General features: G+C 41.0%; 1 protein-coding gene across 5 annotated transcripts in view; it reads left to right on the top strand.

Annotated features, from left to right (window-relative positions):
• The first annotated feature begins 354 nt into the window (after positions 1–354).
• GPAM (glycerol-3-phosphate acyltransferase, mitochondrial) overlaps positions 355–14,486 on the top strand; it is a 30,224-nt gene continuing 16,092 nt past the window's right edge. For 2 of the 5 annotated variants that reach the window (XM_030951442.1, XM_030951438.1), the window contains exons 1-9: positions 526–559; positions 799–959; positions 2,359–2,489; positions 4,417–4,539; positions 7,488–7,561; positions 10,439–10,552; positions 11,788–11,937; positions 12,575–12,671; positions 13,706–13,842. In XM_030951442.1, coding sequence (XP_030807302.1) covers positions 2,388–2,489; positions 4,417–4,539; positions 7,488–7,561; positions 10,439–10,552; positions 11,788–11,937; positions 12,575–12,671; positions 13,706–13,842 — 797 coding nt within the window. In that variant the 5' untranslated portion in view covers positions 526–559; positions 799–959; positions 2,359–2,387. Of the gene's footprint in view, positions 375–525; positions 560–586; positions 620–798; positions 960–2,358; positions 2,490–4,416; positions 4,540–7,487; positions 7,562–10,438; positions 10,553–11,787; positions 11,938–12,574; positions 12,672–13,705; positions 13,843–14,486 lie in introns of those variants that run through there. The other 3 variants (XM_030951439.1, XM_030951441.1, XM_030951440.1) reach the window with 3 other exon arrangements.

Genomic DNA, 14,486 nt, shown 5'->3' with positions numbered 1-14,486 from the left:
AAATCCATTTAAAGACCACTTCACATCACTTTTCCAGCGTTTTCCTGTTCAGCAGCTCAGATTTGAGAGCTAAACAGCCGTGAGTCGCTGCTCTCTCTGGGCTGGGGGAGAGGGGCGGTGGAAGCGAATGATGAACCATGAGGCGGCTGCACCAGGGCCGGGGCGGCCCCGGGCAGCGCTGGGCACGGCCGTGGGGCGAGGGCTGTGAGGGCGGGAGGGCAGCGCCGGGGCCCGGGGCTGGGCAGGGCCGCGCTGCGGGCCGGGCGCTCAGGAAGTCGCGTCAGGCACGAGCCGCCGCGGGCCCGGCGGGAGGGCTGGGGCAGCAGCGGAGTCCGCGGTGAGTGCGGGCCCGGGGCCGGCGGCGGAGCGGAGCGGTGCGGAGCGGGCGGCACGCACGGGCCGGGCGGCAGCCGAGGGCGGCGCAGGCCGAGCCGCGCGGGCGGTGCTGCCCCCGGCGGCGGGGCGGGGCAGCGCAGCGGCTGCCGCGTGGCGGGAGGGGCGGTGCGGCCGGGGCAGCAAGGGGCAGCCGGCGGAGCGGTGCGGAGCGGCGGCAGCGGCGGTGCGGAGGGCGCGGGCCGGCTGAGGGGCGGCGCGGGCCGGGCGGCGGGCGCGGGGCCAGGTGGGCGAGGGGAGCCTCGGCCGTGCCCGCGGGACTCCCGGCGCCGGTGCCGGCGGCTGCCCGCGGCCGGCGCCCGCCCCTCGCGGCGGCCGGGGAGGCGCGGGGCGGCCCCTTGGCAGCGGCGGTGCCCGGGGCGCTGCGCACCCCCACCGCGCTCAGCGCCGCTGTTTTATTTATAGCAGGTCTGGTGAGCGGCGGGGCTGGAGCCCGGAGCGCTGCTGAGGGAGCCCTGGTGAGCCCGGAGCGCTGCTGGAGCCCGCGGGGATGGCGGTGGCCGGCAGGTGAACAGCGCCAGCGCCGCAGCGGGCAGCGGGCGCTCGGGGGGCGGGTTGGCTCATAGGTACGTATGCGGCGGCTGCTGCTGCTGCTCAAACGGGCTTTTAATTGCGTATTTTTTTAAGTTTATCTTTTGTGTATACCGGTGCAGCCAAGGTCACCTTGAGCACGAGCGGGACGCATTTCGGTTCCAGCATTTGAGGTCTCCAGGCATTTCTTTTGGTATTTATTGGGAGGGTTACATAGTAATTTGCCTGAGGACTAATTTAAATAAAAGGCGGATTGAATGTAAGAGCCAGCAAAGATAAAGGGATGAATTCGGTACTTAGGCTGTGCAAGGATATGCATGGTCTGCATGGTTATACTGGCTCGGACTCCAGCTTGTAGTGGGAGCTCTCTGCGTGCGTGTTACGGGATGGGTTTGTGGCAACTTGGGGAGGGCACTAGGAAAAGCAAAAATGTTGGACTAAAGTTTTAGGTCTTGCTGTTGCAGATGTTAGCTTAGCATTCTGGGTGGGAACAATCACTTTCCTGATAGCCCACAGCTTGGCCATGATAGAAGTTTCCTTGCAGTGACAGATGGAAGAGGAGTTTTGCCTCTTTAAAATGCTGGGATTCTTATTTCAGTTGTTCTCAATAGCAAAGCGGTCATTTGTAGTCTTTTATTTGTAGTCTTTTGCAAATACAGTGTACAACAGTAAGTTGTTTTAGTATGTTTGCTGTTCCTTTTTTCTTTGGCCAAGGGAGAATTATTTACATTGCTCGTTATACGAGCTACAGAACTTCCATTTCAAAATAATTAATCAGGTTGAGATTTCCTTACTGCTCTTTAATCCCACAAGACTGAAATGTCACTTGTCAGCAGCATGTTCACATTTAGATGTGTGCTTTTTTATTGAGCACTCCTTCTTCCCAAGGAATTTGCAAACTGGTTTGACTACAGCTAGACCAGACACACAAAATATACTGTGAGATAGGATTAGGTGAGAACATTAATGACAGTTTTTGTAGATCATAGGTGTCCTTGAGAAGCAAATTATGAAAGAGCAAGGTCAGAGTGCAAGAGAATAGTAAACTTATGAAAGTGTCTGACCTGCGTATCCTTATGGCTGCAGGGTTTAAACCATGCAGTAAAGAACAGTGGAAAATTACAAGGGGACTATAGTGACCTGTTATGGGAAGAAGAGCAGGGAGAGAAAAGCGTGCAGGAAGCTGGTTGGTGTGCTGTGTTTTTGGAAGTCAAATGTGCTGGAGTTTTTAGCATATTAAAATCATACCAATTTCTAGCTGTGAGGAAGTGTCTTTGGAACTGAACTTTTACTGAAGGGTGAAAAAATACCAGTTTGCTAATTTATTGCTAGATGCCTGGCACTGAAATTAGGTGTGTGTTTCTGTGCATGCATATAAATATATGAATATACAGATAAAAAGAATATGTGTATGCACATGTTATTATTTTGCAGTTTGTGATCTTCAGTTCAATTCCTGTGTCATGGATGAAACTGCTTTGTCCCTTGGAACAATAGATGTTTCCTATTTATCCACCTCAGCAGACTGCAGCATCAGTAGATGTAAGCATTCCACTGAAGAGTGGGTAAGTAAAAATTGGGAATGTTACTGGCCCTATTTATCTTATTGTTTCTTCAACTTGAAAGTGGACTTTTTATTGTTATGAAGAATGAAGATAAGGAATTATGTCTCTAATGCATGATAAAATTTGGTTTTAATTTAGCTTGAAAAATGAGGAGGAACCAACAGTTCAATTCTGTGCCAAAGAACAATGTTGGTAGAAAAGAAAAATCCTGCCAAACTCTACTGATAGTCTTACAGTCGTCTGGTGTGATGCTGCTAATCATTTTATAGCAGTAAATGTAGAGAATCCCATTCTGGAGTAGCCAAAGTCAAACAGGAAGCTTGTTTCCCTTCTGGGTGATGTAGTTTAAAGTGTGGAGATGAAAAGGAGCTTGATGCTGAAGTTGCACAGTCATATAGGCATTGAAGCTGGAGCAGGAGTGCAGTCCAGGAGGCAGAAAAAATTGGTGGATATAAATAAGGAGCCTATTAAAAGTTTGTGTCCTCCATTGAGTGAGTCTTGGGATTTGGAGGGGACAAAGGAGACATCAGAGTGCTCTGGGTGGAGCCAGAAGAGCCACATGGGGACTGGAGTGGTGGTAGATGGTTTAGCAGCATAGGTCAAGAGGAAGTAGACATGGAACCAGAGAGGAGGAGCTTCAACTTGATACAGAAGAAGAATTGGAGACATGGTCAGAGTTGAGGGAAAGGGCAGATGTCTTGGCAGCTGGGATTTCTGTCTAGCTAGATCTAAGTTCCATGGAACAGCAAGCTGCAGTAATCAGGTGGTCTGTGAGAAAGTGGGGTCAGGGCAGGCAAGTCAGAAAAGATAGAAAAGAGGTTTTGTAAGAAAATGCTGGAGAGGTATGTCAGGGGTTGGAGGCAAGTAGAAGGAAGATGACATTGTTAGAAAGTTGGTTTGTTTTGGAGTTAGCATTAAAGGAGGTGGTAGAGGGGAGATCATGGCAGGCTTAGCATCTTGGTACTTGTTTATTTCAGATGGAAGAGTTAGCCTTGGAGTATTTGCCAGTTTGTGCTGCTTGCCAAATATGATACATGTATAATTTAGTTTTTAAGCATCTTCAGCGTTGCTTTTGACTTTCTGGAATTTTCTCACTGGGCTGAGTATGTGATGATCTGCATTTGTGTCTTCAGTCTTGGTTCTACCCTATTGGTCTGCCACTTAAAAGTTCTGTTTTAAACAACATTTTGGCTTTGGTTTGGTTTGTTTCTGTAACTTCTCATTTAATGCTGGAAGTAACTTTCTTCTCAATAAAATATGTGGTTTAAAAATGGGGACCCAGTTCTCATTATCAGTCAAGCAATAGTTCAGTAGACTTTAATGGAAATAATAATACTTAACTACAATTTTTGCATTATGTCCTAACATAGAGAATGAGTTCTGTGAATGCAGTCACTCTGGATTTTTTTTGTTCTGTAATCTTCAGATAGACAGTGTAACTTTGGAGAAGGCGCAGGAGTTCCTTTTTTGTATCACTCTGCTTGAAACTGCTGAAAGTGCCTACAGTGTCCATGGAGTTAATATTTTTGGTACATTGAGTCTTCTTGCAGCTTTACAGGGTGATACTCAGTTGAACTTTAAAATACATTGTTCATATTGCAAGCACCTTTACATTATTGAGAATGTAGTGTGCTGTTAATATCTTTCTGTTTTCTCAGCTGGCAGTTTCTTTGGTGCTTCTTAATTACAGTTATCATTCCTTTTAAAATTTTGTATGTCAACCCATACAGTAGTGCTTACATAAGTACAACACTGAGATTTTGCTTTTATTTTTTTAAGTCTTAGAGAAATGTTGGAAAAAGTATACTTTACATAATTGAGGGGTAATTTTTTGTGTGTGTCTGGCAGCTCCTCTTCCTCGAAGCTTTCCCATACACAGCAGAACACATATTTCTGCATATTTACACAGTGATCTTTTGTTCTGCAGGGAGAGTGCAACTCTCGCCCCACTCTGTTCCGATCTGCCACTTTGAGATGGAAGGAGGCTCTGCTGAGCAGGAAAAGGCCGTTTGTGGGACGATGTTGCTATGTATGCACTCCCCAGAGCCGGGTAAGAAGATTATGGGATGGATTATGTTTGACAATAATGCATAGTTGCAGCGTAATGAAGTTGCAGTAGTTTCCTTACTTTCAGAATTAAGGTCACAATGTTTTTACTTCATGAAGTGCTATAGTTTTTCACTGTTGTTTTCATTCTTTTCACTGTGGTTACATTTAATTTGTCATGGAATTAAAGGATGGCACACACCTGGTTTGATGCTTAGTCTCCCACCTCTCAGTGCAGACTTACTCCTTGCACAAAACTCTCCAGCCCCTCAGAATTACTACTAGGAAATGGGATAGCAAAATTATCTGGTGTGTTAGATTAATAATGGGAATTTGGAGCATATAAAAGTGTGAAAGTTTGCTTTTAGGACACTTTAATTTTCTATCCACAGAATAAATACAGTTTGGAAGCTAAGCAGTATGCTTCCTTTCCAACTTGCTTAGTCCTGTACTTGAGAGAACAAGTTAATTTTCTACACCTGGCTGATTTTCTGGACCTGCCTCTCTGCCCAGCCTGGAAACAAGGACTGCCAGTTGTGATATTTGTCTGCTGGGAACAGTGTCAGGATGGTGACTCTAGAGAGGTTGTGCAAGCTGATTTAAAATGTGAACTTTATTGAACGGCATTGGGCAGGCTTTCTGTAAGCTCGAGATGCAAAATGCTGATAAATGACACAATACAGTTTGCAACCAGTTCATCATGTAATTTGGCTATGTGTACACCCTAGGCTTTAGATTGCACTCAGTTACACCTTCATTGGCTGGGCTAGAGGGAAAATTTGCTTCACTCCTTGACCAAAGAAAAGTTATTTCACTCTGTTCCTCTGCCAGAACAGAAAATTGCAGCATTGACATACAAATGTGATATAGAAATATAGAAATCCAAGTGTACTGTGTATGATATGGGCAACAAGACAAACAATTAGATAAACTGAGACTACTTCAAACAGACAAGTCAAGTGTTTTGACTCACAAAAAGGTGTGTGTGAATCCTCAGCTTAGGGCTTTATGCATTTAGTAATTAGCCTGTTAGTAATTAGGCTGTTCCTCTCAAACTGGGAATTATGCTTTAAAAATCTGGTTCTGTATTTTGTGCATTTAGTAAGAGACTAATTAACTGTCCTGAGATCCCAGTTAAGAAAGGAGCATGACCTATTAAGCCTTTTGTTGCTTTCTGCTGTAAGGGAAAATACCATCCTTGCACAGACAGTAACAAAGATAATAATCTCATTAGATTCTAAATACTTTTTTTTGGAGCTGCCTTTTTCATTATTTTTCTTAAGAAAATAAATAAATGAGGCAAATTTCCTTAAGTGTGCTGACCATACTAACAACTTGCCAATGCTGAGAGTGGAAACTCTTGCTTCTCCCTCTCGTTTTCCTTCCTGCTCTCCTGAGGGCTGATCAAGTTCACTAACCAAGCAGAAAACTACCTGCTTTATTAATTTAGTCTGTCTATCTTAGTTTTTTGTCTTGTCTGCATGAAGTTGGGATGTTAAAGGTGTAATGAATGCTAGAGGTGTTCTGAGGGGTGAGACGTAGAGATCAGCAGGAAAGGCCAGGGTGTGATGGTGGGGGCTGGGCTTCTTCTTTGTGCCAGCAGGGAGATCCTGTATTGGCTCAGTTGGTTTCACAGAACCACATGCTCTGCCTGACACAGGATTGGAGAGGAGTTAAATACGGAAAACCTAAAGTGTAACAGTACTGCTGGAGGACGAGTTTCATAGTGAGGTTTAACCTGACACTTGGAGCACTGGTATGGACAGGTATAGACTGGCATTCAGTGGTACTGTACTTTGTTGCTGATTGTTTGGGAGACAAAGAACAAGTCATCTTCTCTTTGCCAGAACACATCCACAAAAAGTCACCAGTGTGTAGTCAAAGAAATTAGCATAACATTTGAGTTTCCTCTTAAGGCCTTAGAGCAACAATTGGTTGATTGTACAGCACAGTTGTACTTTAGCAGGGAGCAGAAGACTCTGCTCTCACTGTATCACATAATTTCTACCTCATTTGCAAATGACATAGGACATATATATTAATTAATAGTCATATATTTTAATTTTGTGGTAAATGGTGTGTCCTAAACAAAATACAAACAAATGATTCTTACCTGACTTCCATTGCAGAATTGGTGGTGAGGCTGTTTTGGAGCTCTGCTGTTGCTGGTGACCATCTTTCTCCTTTGCTCTCCTTTTTTTGTCTTCTGTGGCATGTACAGTTCCAGTAGTTTTAGCTGTAGTTCACTGCTAGCAAGGTACCAGTTTTATAATTCTGTATCATTTGGGTAGAAAGAAATCAGCCTCTTGGCTAAGGTATTCACTTGGACTATGGAAGAGTAGAATTTAGGTCTTCCTGCTGAGGAATATTTGTTGTGGAAGTGCTCCTAAACTCATCCCAATTAATGCCTTGGCATGTGGAGTCTGTAACAAGGCTCTACAAGGCTGAACTGAGTTTGTTGTTCAGGCAGAGCAGGAATGTGGAGATTTGCCACCTAACCATGGATGGATATCCTGACCCTTGGGCTGTTCTTGTTGACAAACTGGATGCTACAGACTGAGCATCAAATGTTCATGGTCACAGTAATGCCCAGTGTGGCTTAATAAAGTTCGGTCTCAAACATGAGTTCTGTATTATGACAAGTCCTGGTTTATATTACATCAGAATATGCTGAAGTGTTGTGGCTTGGAGAGTGTAACAAGTACAACCACACAGTAAAGTCTAGAGAATGCTTTGAAAGTATTGGACTTGGGAATAGTGATTAGAATTCCATTTTCATTTTAGAAGTTTGTGTGCTGTATGGGCAGGTTCAACACTTCTCTGCTTTTGGCTTTGCTTATAGTACAAATGAAAAACATTGTATTATCTTAAATGTTATGATGAATGTAACAGACAAAGCTATTTTTATGTAATGAAATAATCCATCAATCTTTTTTTTTCTTGGTTTTACAGGATAACTTCTTCAATTCTAGTATTCCTTCTTTGGGTCTACGTAATGTCATATATATCAATGAAACACATACCAGGTATTGTAACAAGTGTTTCTTTTGCTTTTAAAATTCAATGTGCTCTGATTTTATGACAGAGAAATCCTTATTATGATCTGGAATGAGTTGATATATATTGTGGTCCTAAAATGCAGAGATTTGGTGCTGACTTCAGTAACATGCTTGTTAAATCTGGCTGTGTGTATTTGGGAACTGGGCAAAGTCCTTTGGGGTTATAGACAGGGAGTGTAGGGGTCAAACCTGTTTCACAAAAAACCTGGAATTTTTTCACAAAAAAAGATTTTTTTCCTTTCATGCCAGTGGCAGCAGCATCTCTAGCATAATATTGAGGGCACCCAATTTATTCTCTTATGCAGAATGACTTCAGGCTGCCCTTTAATTTACTGAGCAGATCTGGCTCACAAGTTAGGTGTTGACTATTACCACTTATGGCAATTAACCTGAATATGTCTTATGAATCTGTCTCTTCTCTGCCTCAGTGGCAGAGTGCAGCTTCTGAAAAGTGTGGTATAAATGAAAAAAATCTAAAAAATGAAGATGGGTCTTTGCGCTATTGGAATCATATCTTGTGTTCTGGGATGAAGATACTGGAATTGCACAAAAATATTCTGTTCTTTGGAAAGTTAATAATGCTTGCTAAGTTTTTCTTGCAGCAATCATTAGCATAAGTAGGTCCTGAAGTGTTTGTTGTAGAGTCAGAGCAAACAAAGAGAGGCCAGCAGCCTGAAAGAAATGAGCCAAAGTGTCTGAGGGAAAGAAAGGCAGCATTGTGTGTGCTTGAGAGGGAGAAAGCTAATGTTAGAAGCTGTTGTTAATTAAATTTGTATTAATTATAGGTTTTTAAGAGTTGAGCTTGTAGTTTTGAATACAGAAAAATAACAGAAATACTGTTTAATTTTTAAAAATCAGCTTCAAAAGTCTAATGCTTGAATGTTTTTGAATGGTCCAAGTTACTTGAATTGGAAATATTAGGAGAAAAAAATATGGGTTAATGAATTATTCTGAAATAAACACATCTAGCTCAGAATAGTGAGAAATATAGTGTCATTATAGAGTGAAAATGGACAATTTTAATGAAGTTCTGATGTCTCATGGGGCTACATAGTCACAGTTTCCTGGCTTTAGAAAGCAAGAGGGGTTCTCTAACTTGCCAGCAGGCTGTAACTGTACTGACAGCCTTTATCTGAGGTACGACTGCCAGTTTTAAATGTCTCTTGACTGGTCCATTCTGTGTCATTTTTGTCTTCTCTTATTGCTACATGATCAGAAACCAGATTTTTCCAATTAAACTACATTATGTCTAAGCTGTAAAATGAATGTAGAATCTTTCACACTTTGACAGATCCCTGCAATAGCTGTGTGCTGTTCCGATACGTTCATAGTTACCAAAAAATATTGTTGTCAGAAAGCATGTCCTTTGCTTTCTAGAAAAATCAGTAAGGCTCTCAAACTTTAAAGAGAAGGAGGATAAAGGAAAAAAGCAATTCAAATAGGGTCACCAGTCTTCTTCTCTGACAGCACAAATAGCTAGTCTGAAAGTTGTGTGATCATTCCATGCCACTCTGTGCCCATGGCTCGTGCATATGCACCCAGCTTAATTACAGTTCACTCTAAGGCTTTGGCCTTTTGCAGTGTAAAAGTTCTGTCTCATCTTTCCTCGCTGTTTTTAACACATGTATAAATTTACTGAAGTGTGGTGGGGAGGTTTAACAGCCAAGATCAGTAACTCGAGTGATGACAACGGGTGAGACATTGGCAGGGCTCCAGCATGGAAACTACCATGAGCTTTGTCACTCATGGTTCAGTTTGGGACACTCACTGGAACAGCAGCCAGGCATTGCACCAGCAGACCTCAGGACAGGAGTTTTGCATAATACTTACTGCTCTGGGCTTAGAAATTGCCAGAATTTAATTTTTCATCCAGCTGTTAATTCTGCCCCATCACATCAGCTCTGCTGTTTGGGGGTCCCAGGTGTTGGGTTTGTGTAAGTGGTGGCTTGTCCACTGCTGGCCTGATGAATGAGAGAGGTGAGGAGAGAAATAGTGATGAATATCCCCTGTGGGGGAAGGGGTGTAAGCCATTCCTGTGTCACAGGCATCTTCTGTGATGTTTGATATTCCAAATAACATTTTCTCAAGTGATTTCTGCTTGTATGACTGAGAGAGTAGAGGACAAGGTTAATTAAAAAACAAGGGACTGTCTTCATAAGTTACCTTAAACACTTGAATGTGTAGTGAGATTTATTGATTATTTTGTCCTTATACTCTTGCTAAAACTTTGCTAGGAGAAGTAATGGAGAAGACACATAGGACTGGGTGTTTGAAGACACTGTGAAGGAAGAAAAGCTAACTGAAAAAGTGGGTTTAGTTTTGATGGCTAATGCAAACATATTTTCAAAAGTGTTTGTGAGAGTTTACCCTGTGCTTACGTGAGCAGCTTTCCCAAGAGGACTTGGTGTTCCTTGAAGAAGTTGACAAACCTCTTAGCTGGGCATTTACTTTCCTTGGTGGAAAGGGGCACCAAATTGGAAATCAACACTATCACTTCTTTTGGCCTCGCTGAGCTGGCGAGTTGGTTCCAGGGGACAGACAAAATGTATATGCTGGTTTGGTCACTGTACTCCTGTGATTCTGTGGGTGTTTCAAGGCCAGTGTCACCCTGAGTTGACGGGGTGCAGATGTTGGCTCAGATGTTTTGTGCTATTCATCAGTTGTTTCGTCTATAACATGAAGATATTGGCAATTTACTGGAAGATACAGAAGGTTTTAGACAACCATTTATAAAATTTTACTTACTTTTGCTTCTTAATTGTATTTTAGTTGTTTTTAATGCTATTGTTTTTGGAAGCAAAATATTTTGAGGATCATACTGAAATACCATTCATATTTTTGTAGGTACAGAGGATGGCTTGCGAGACGCTTTTGCTACATCCTTTTTGTGCAAGAGAGGGATGTTCATAAGGGTATGTTTGCCAAGAATCTGACAGAAAATGTGCTGAATAGCAGCAGGTAAGATAACACAAAATTAATTTTTTTAAAAATTTCTAGTACATTAAAATATACCTTAATTTAGAAACTGCAAGTTTCGAAAATCAGACTATTTAAAATACTAGTAGATGCAGAATCTTTAGCACAGTTATTCAGGAATGTAGCTTGCAGTTTCTGTTGGAATTGTAAAAGAGGAGGGTTTAAGGATTACAGGTCTTTAAATGAATGGTGTATATTGGGGAGCAGCAGACAGTATGCAGAAAAATAAATTGCTACATGAGAGCTCTTTGAACTTCTGTTTATCTAATTCATGTAAGTCATTACCACTGCAGTCATCAGCAATTGTCAATATTTCAGAAGTAATAGGAAAGCAGCATTTTGGAGTACCCTGATTGTACACCTGGAGAGTGCAGCAAAAAATGGAAAAAGTCTGTAGGATGGAGTACCCAGCCTTAATTTTGTGGAGCTTGTTTTCTGTTTCATATGGTTCACTTTAAATGACATCTTGAGCCCCTGATCAGCTGTTCAGGTGTCGGTTTTCTTTGGACACAAAGAAATTCAACCACCTGCTTACCTGCTTGCTCCTTGAGGCTACTTTTGTCAGAGGGCACACACTGCCTACATTAACATTCCTAATTCTCCTGAATTTTTAAAGCTTGAGTCACATCTGAAGATGATAGTGTTACTTTTGAAAAGTAAAGCAGACTGTGTTGTGCTACAGTCAGGGTGTCTAAAGCCACTTACTGTCTCTTGGGTATGTTTTAAAGGGGGAAAATAGCCCTTATAAAATTCTGTAAGACTTGGTAAAACTGAGAATTCAAGGGCAAAAATAAACTAGAAGTTCAAAATAGCAACTGCATAAATCTGTCTAACGAGGTATGTGAAATTGCTGTGGCAGGAAAAAGAAAGCATTAACAAAAATGAGACTGCACCTGTTCCCCCTGAATTTTTAACTTTATTAACCATTTCATAAAATTGGCAGTCCTTAATATTTTAATATTAGTACCTGTGAATTGTGTATGTGTTGTTTCATGTAGTCACCTTTGAGCACATTCAATCATCACCTGCCTCTTAAATTAGAGCTTATAAAACTGAATCAAGTTTAATGCATTTGGAGTACACAATAGTTTAGTGTGGATGCTTTTTATGTTTGCAAGTTACTCCTGTAATAATATGTAGCTCATTCCTAGCTGTTGTCTGTGTTTTGGACTCTTCTGTTGTGGGGCTGTCTCATGATCTTTACTTTTTAATGTTAGAGTCCAGAAGGCCATTGTAGATGAAGCTTCTGAGCCAAGTACTCCAGGCACTTTTGTTCAGACAGATCCTAAAGCTATCAACAAAGTGAAGAAAAAAGCTAGGAAAATTCTTCAGGAGATGGTAGCAAATGTATCACCTGCTTTAATCAGGTAAGAAGAATGTCTCATCAATATTATCAGTGAGTGGAAGAATGGACAAGCTCTTTCTGCATAATACCAGCAAAAATAGTAGTTGTTCTTCATTTTCAGATGCAGCAGAAGTCCTCTGCCTTTACAAGGAATCTATTTTTTGATAAGATTAAATACAAACTTTTCCTTCTCTCACAAACTTAGTTTTGGTGCTAATGCTTGGACCAGTATTGGCATCATTTGTTATTTCAGGCTCATATGGGCAAGAACAGCTATCTGCAGCATCACACACCAAAAGATAATTTTTCCATTAGCCTATTCAGTGCTATAATTTGTAGATATAAATATCCCAGGGAGAGTCTTATTTTAGATAAAATCTTCTCCTGTGGTGTCTACATTTACTACTAAGGATGATTTTGTCATGTTCCTAGTTCACAGCCTTCACTGAGGTTGATACGAGATCTGTCATAACTGCAGGAGGCTGAAATGAGGCTACTAACTATAGGCAAAACCTTGTTTAGCAATTGGATTTTATAGTACTTTTGTTTGAATATAAATTATCAGATTAACTGGCTTTGCCTTTAGTCATACAGAAGCAATATAAAAAAGAGGCAGAAATAAATGAAGTTTTTTGAGTTGTGTTTGTTTTTTCCCTTAGGTTGACTGGCTGGGTGTTACTGAAGTTGTTTAACAGCTTCTTCTGGAATATCCAGATCCACAGAGGTCAAATAGAAATGGTCAAAGCAGCAACAGAGGTAAGGGAGGGTGGGAAAATCCAGTAAGGTAGATTTCTGAAGTAGTTTCTAATAATATTTACAGCACTTCTCTTTTGTGAGAGTTCTGCTAAAGTCAGTATGAAAAGCAATTGCATTTAGAATTGTATTGTATCTGAAATACAATAAGAACACTGTAAAATAGTGTTCTTAATTAAATATATGCTCCTAGAGTTGTGCAACCTAAAATACTATGTGAACTCTGGGTTTACCTTTGATTCAGGATCAAATTTTAACTATTAGGCTGAATGATTATCTCAGATGACCTTGCATCCAACATCATTTCTGCTTTTTGAGCTGAGGCAGCCAGCAATAAATTAGTGGATCTAGTCAGGATTTTTCACTTTTACTTTCATTTGGAATAAAAACTTTCAAGAAAAATCTTCTCCCATTTTCCCATTTCTTACTAGCAATCTGTTTCCAGTTTCTCAGTATTTATTGAAATTGGTCAAACAACCTCCTGAATGCTACGATTTTCTTTATACTCAAATGAATTAACTTGTCTTGCAGGATTTACCTTAGCAATATTGATTAGATAAATGAAACAAATAAAAAAGTTCCTGTTCTTTTCTGGGTTTTTCTGAATATTGTGTTTGGGAAACTCACTATTCAAACATCCTTGTTTATATCTAATAGAAATACCAGTACTTTGGTGACAGTGAGGATTTACCACATCACTTTAATTGTTTGATTGGTGTCTCAGGGCTGGGAGTCTGAAGAAACTGGGAGTATTTGTATCCATTATATTAACAATGATTACATTGTTAATGCAATGGATACAATTGAAAAATACAGTCCATGAAAACTAATACTAAAGACAAGTTGACTAAAATGTTCTCATTGTCCCAGCTGAAGAAAAATCAGAAGTATACAAACTGAATTATGGTAACTGGAAAATACCATCAGTTTAGATAAGATGATGCTAGCAATCCCAACAGTGGATTTAAGAAAAGGAGTAATATTCCATGTTTCTTACCAACTGACTTGTTTCTTATTTCCTTCTCTCCCCACCACAGATGAATTTGCCGCTTATCTTTTTGCCTGTTCACAAATCCCACATTGACTATCTGCTGCTTACATTCATTCTTTTCTGCCATAACATCAAAGCACCCTACATAGCTGCAGGGAACAATCTCAACATCCCCATCTTCAGGTAATAACCTCTCCTTGTTTGAAATAAGACTGAGGTGGTGGGATCTGATCTATCCCACAAAATGTCTCAGTGTAAAATTATCTGACTGTTATTGGGCCATCATGTATAACTTCTTTGGTTCCTATGACTTGTTCAGAGAGTTAGTATCACAACATCCTTCTGAGATGCTATGTTACAACCTTAGTAGGGTACGTAGAAAGGATATTCCTTTTTTGGAGCCTCAAAGTGGTTAGATGACTAAGGGAAGATGATATGGGAGAAAGAGTTGTGAATGGACAGCTCTTCATGCAGTTTAGTGAGCTGGCTAACAAGCAGCAACAGTACTAGTTGAATAATACTTTGTGGAAAAGTATTCCAGTTGAGTCTGTGTTTAAATTATATTTCTGGTGACTGAAGAACCTGAGGTATTTTAGGTCATGTTTTGCCACTGAGACAGAATTTGGGCATATTTACTATCTAAAGAACGACTGGATAGTATAGAAAATGGTGAGGAAAGATGGGGAATGCCTTGACATCAAGGATGTTTTACACCCTGTAGGTGCTGGTCTGTAATAATCCCAGTGAAAAAGGCATTCCTATAAATTAGCAATTGAAATGCTAATTTAGTGCCAACAGAATAAAGAAAGTTTAGCATAAATAATCTA

The sequence above is a fragment of the Camarhynchus parvulus genome, chromosome 6 (assembly GCF_901933205.1).
Source record: "Camarhynchus parvulus chromosome 6, STF_HiC, whole genome shotgun sequence".
NCBI classification, from domain to species: Eukaryota; Metazoa; Chordata; class Aves; order Passeriformes; family Thraupidae; genus Camarhynchus; species Camarhynchus parvulus.
The sequence above is the reverse complement of the archived record's forward strand: the minus strand, read 5'-3'. Positions and strand labels throughout refer to the sequence as shown.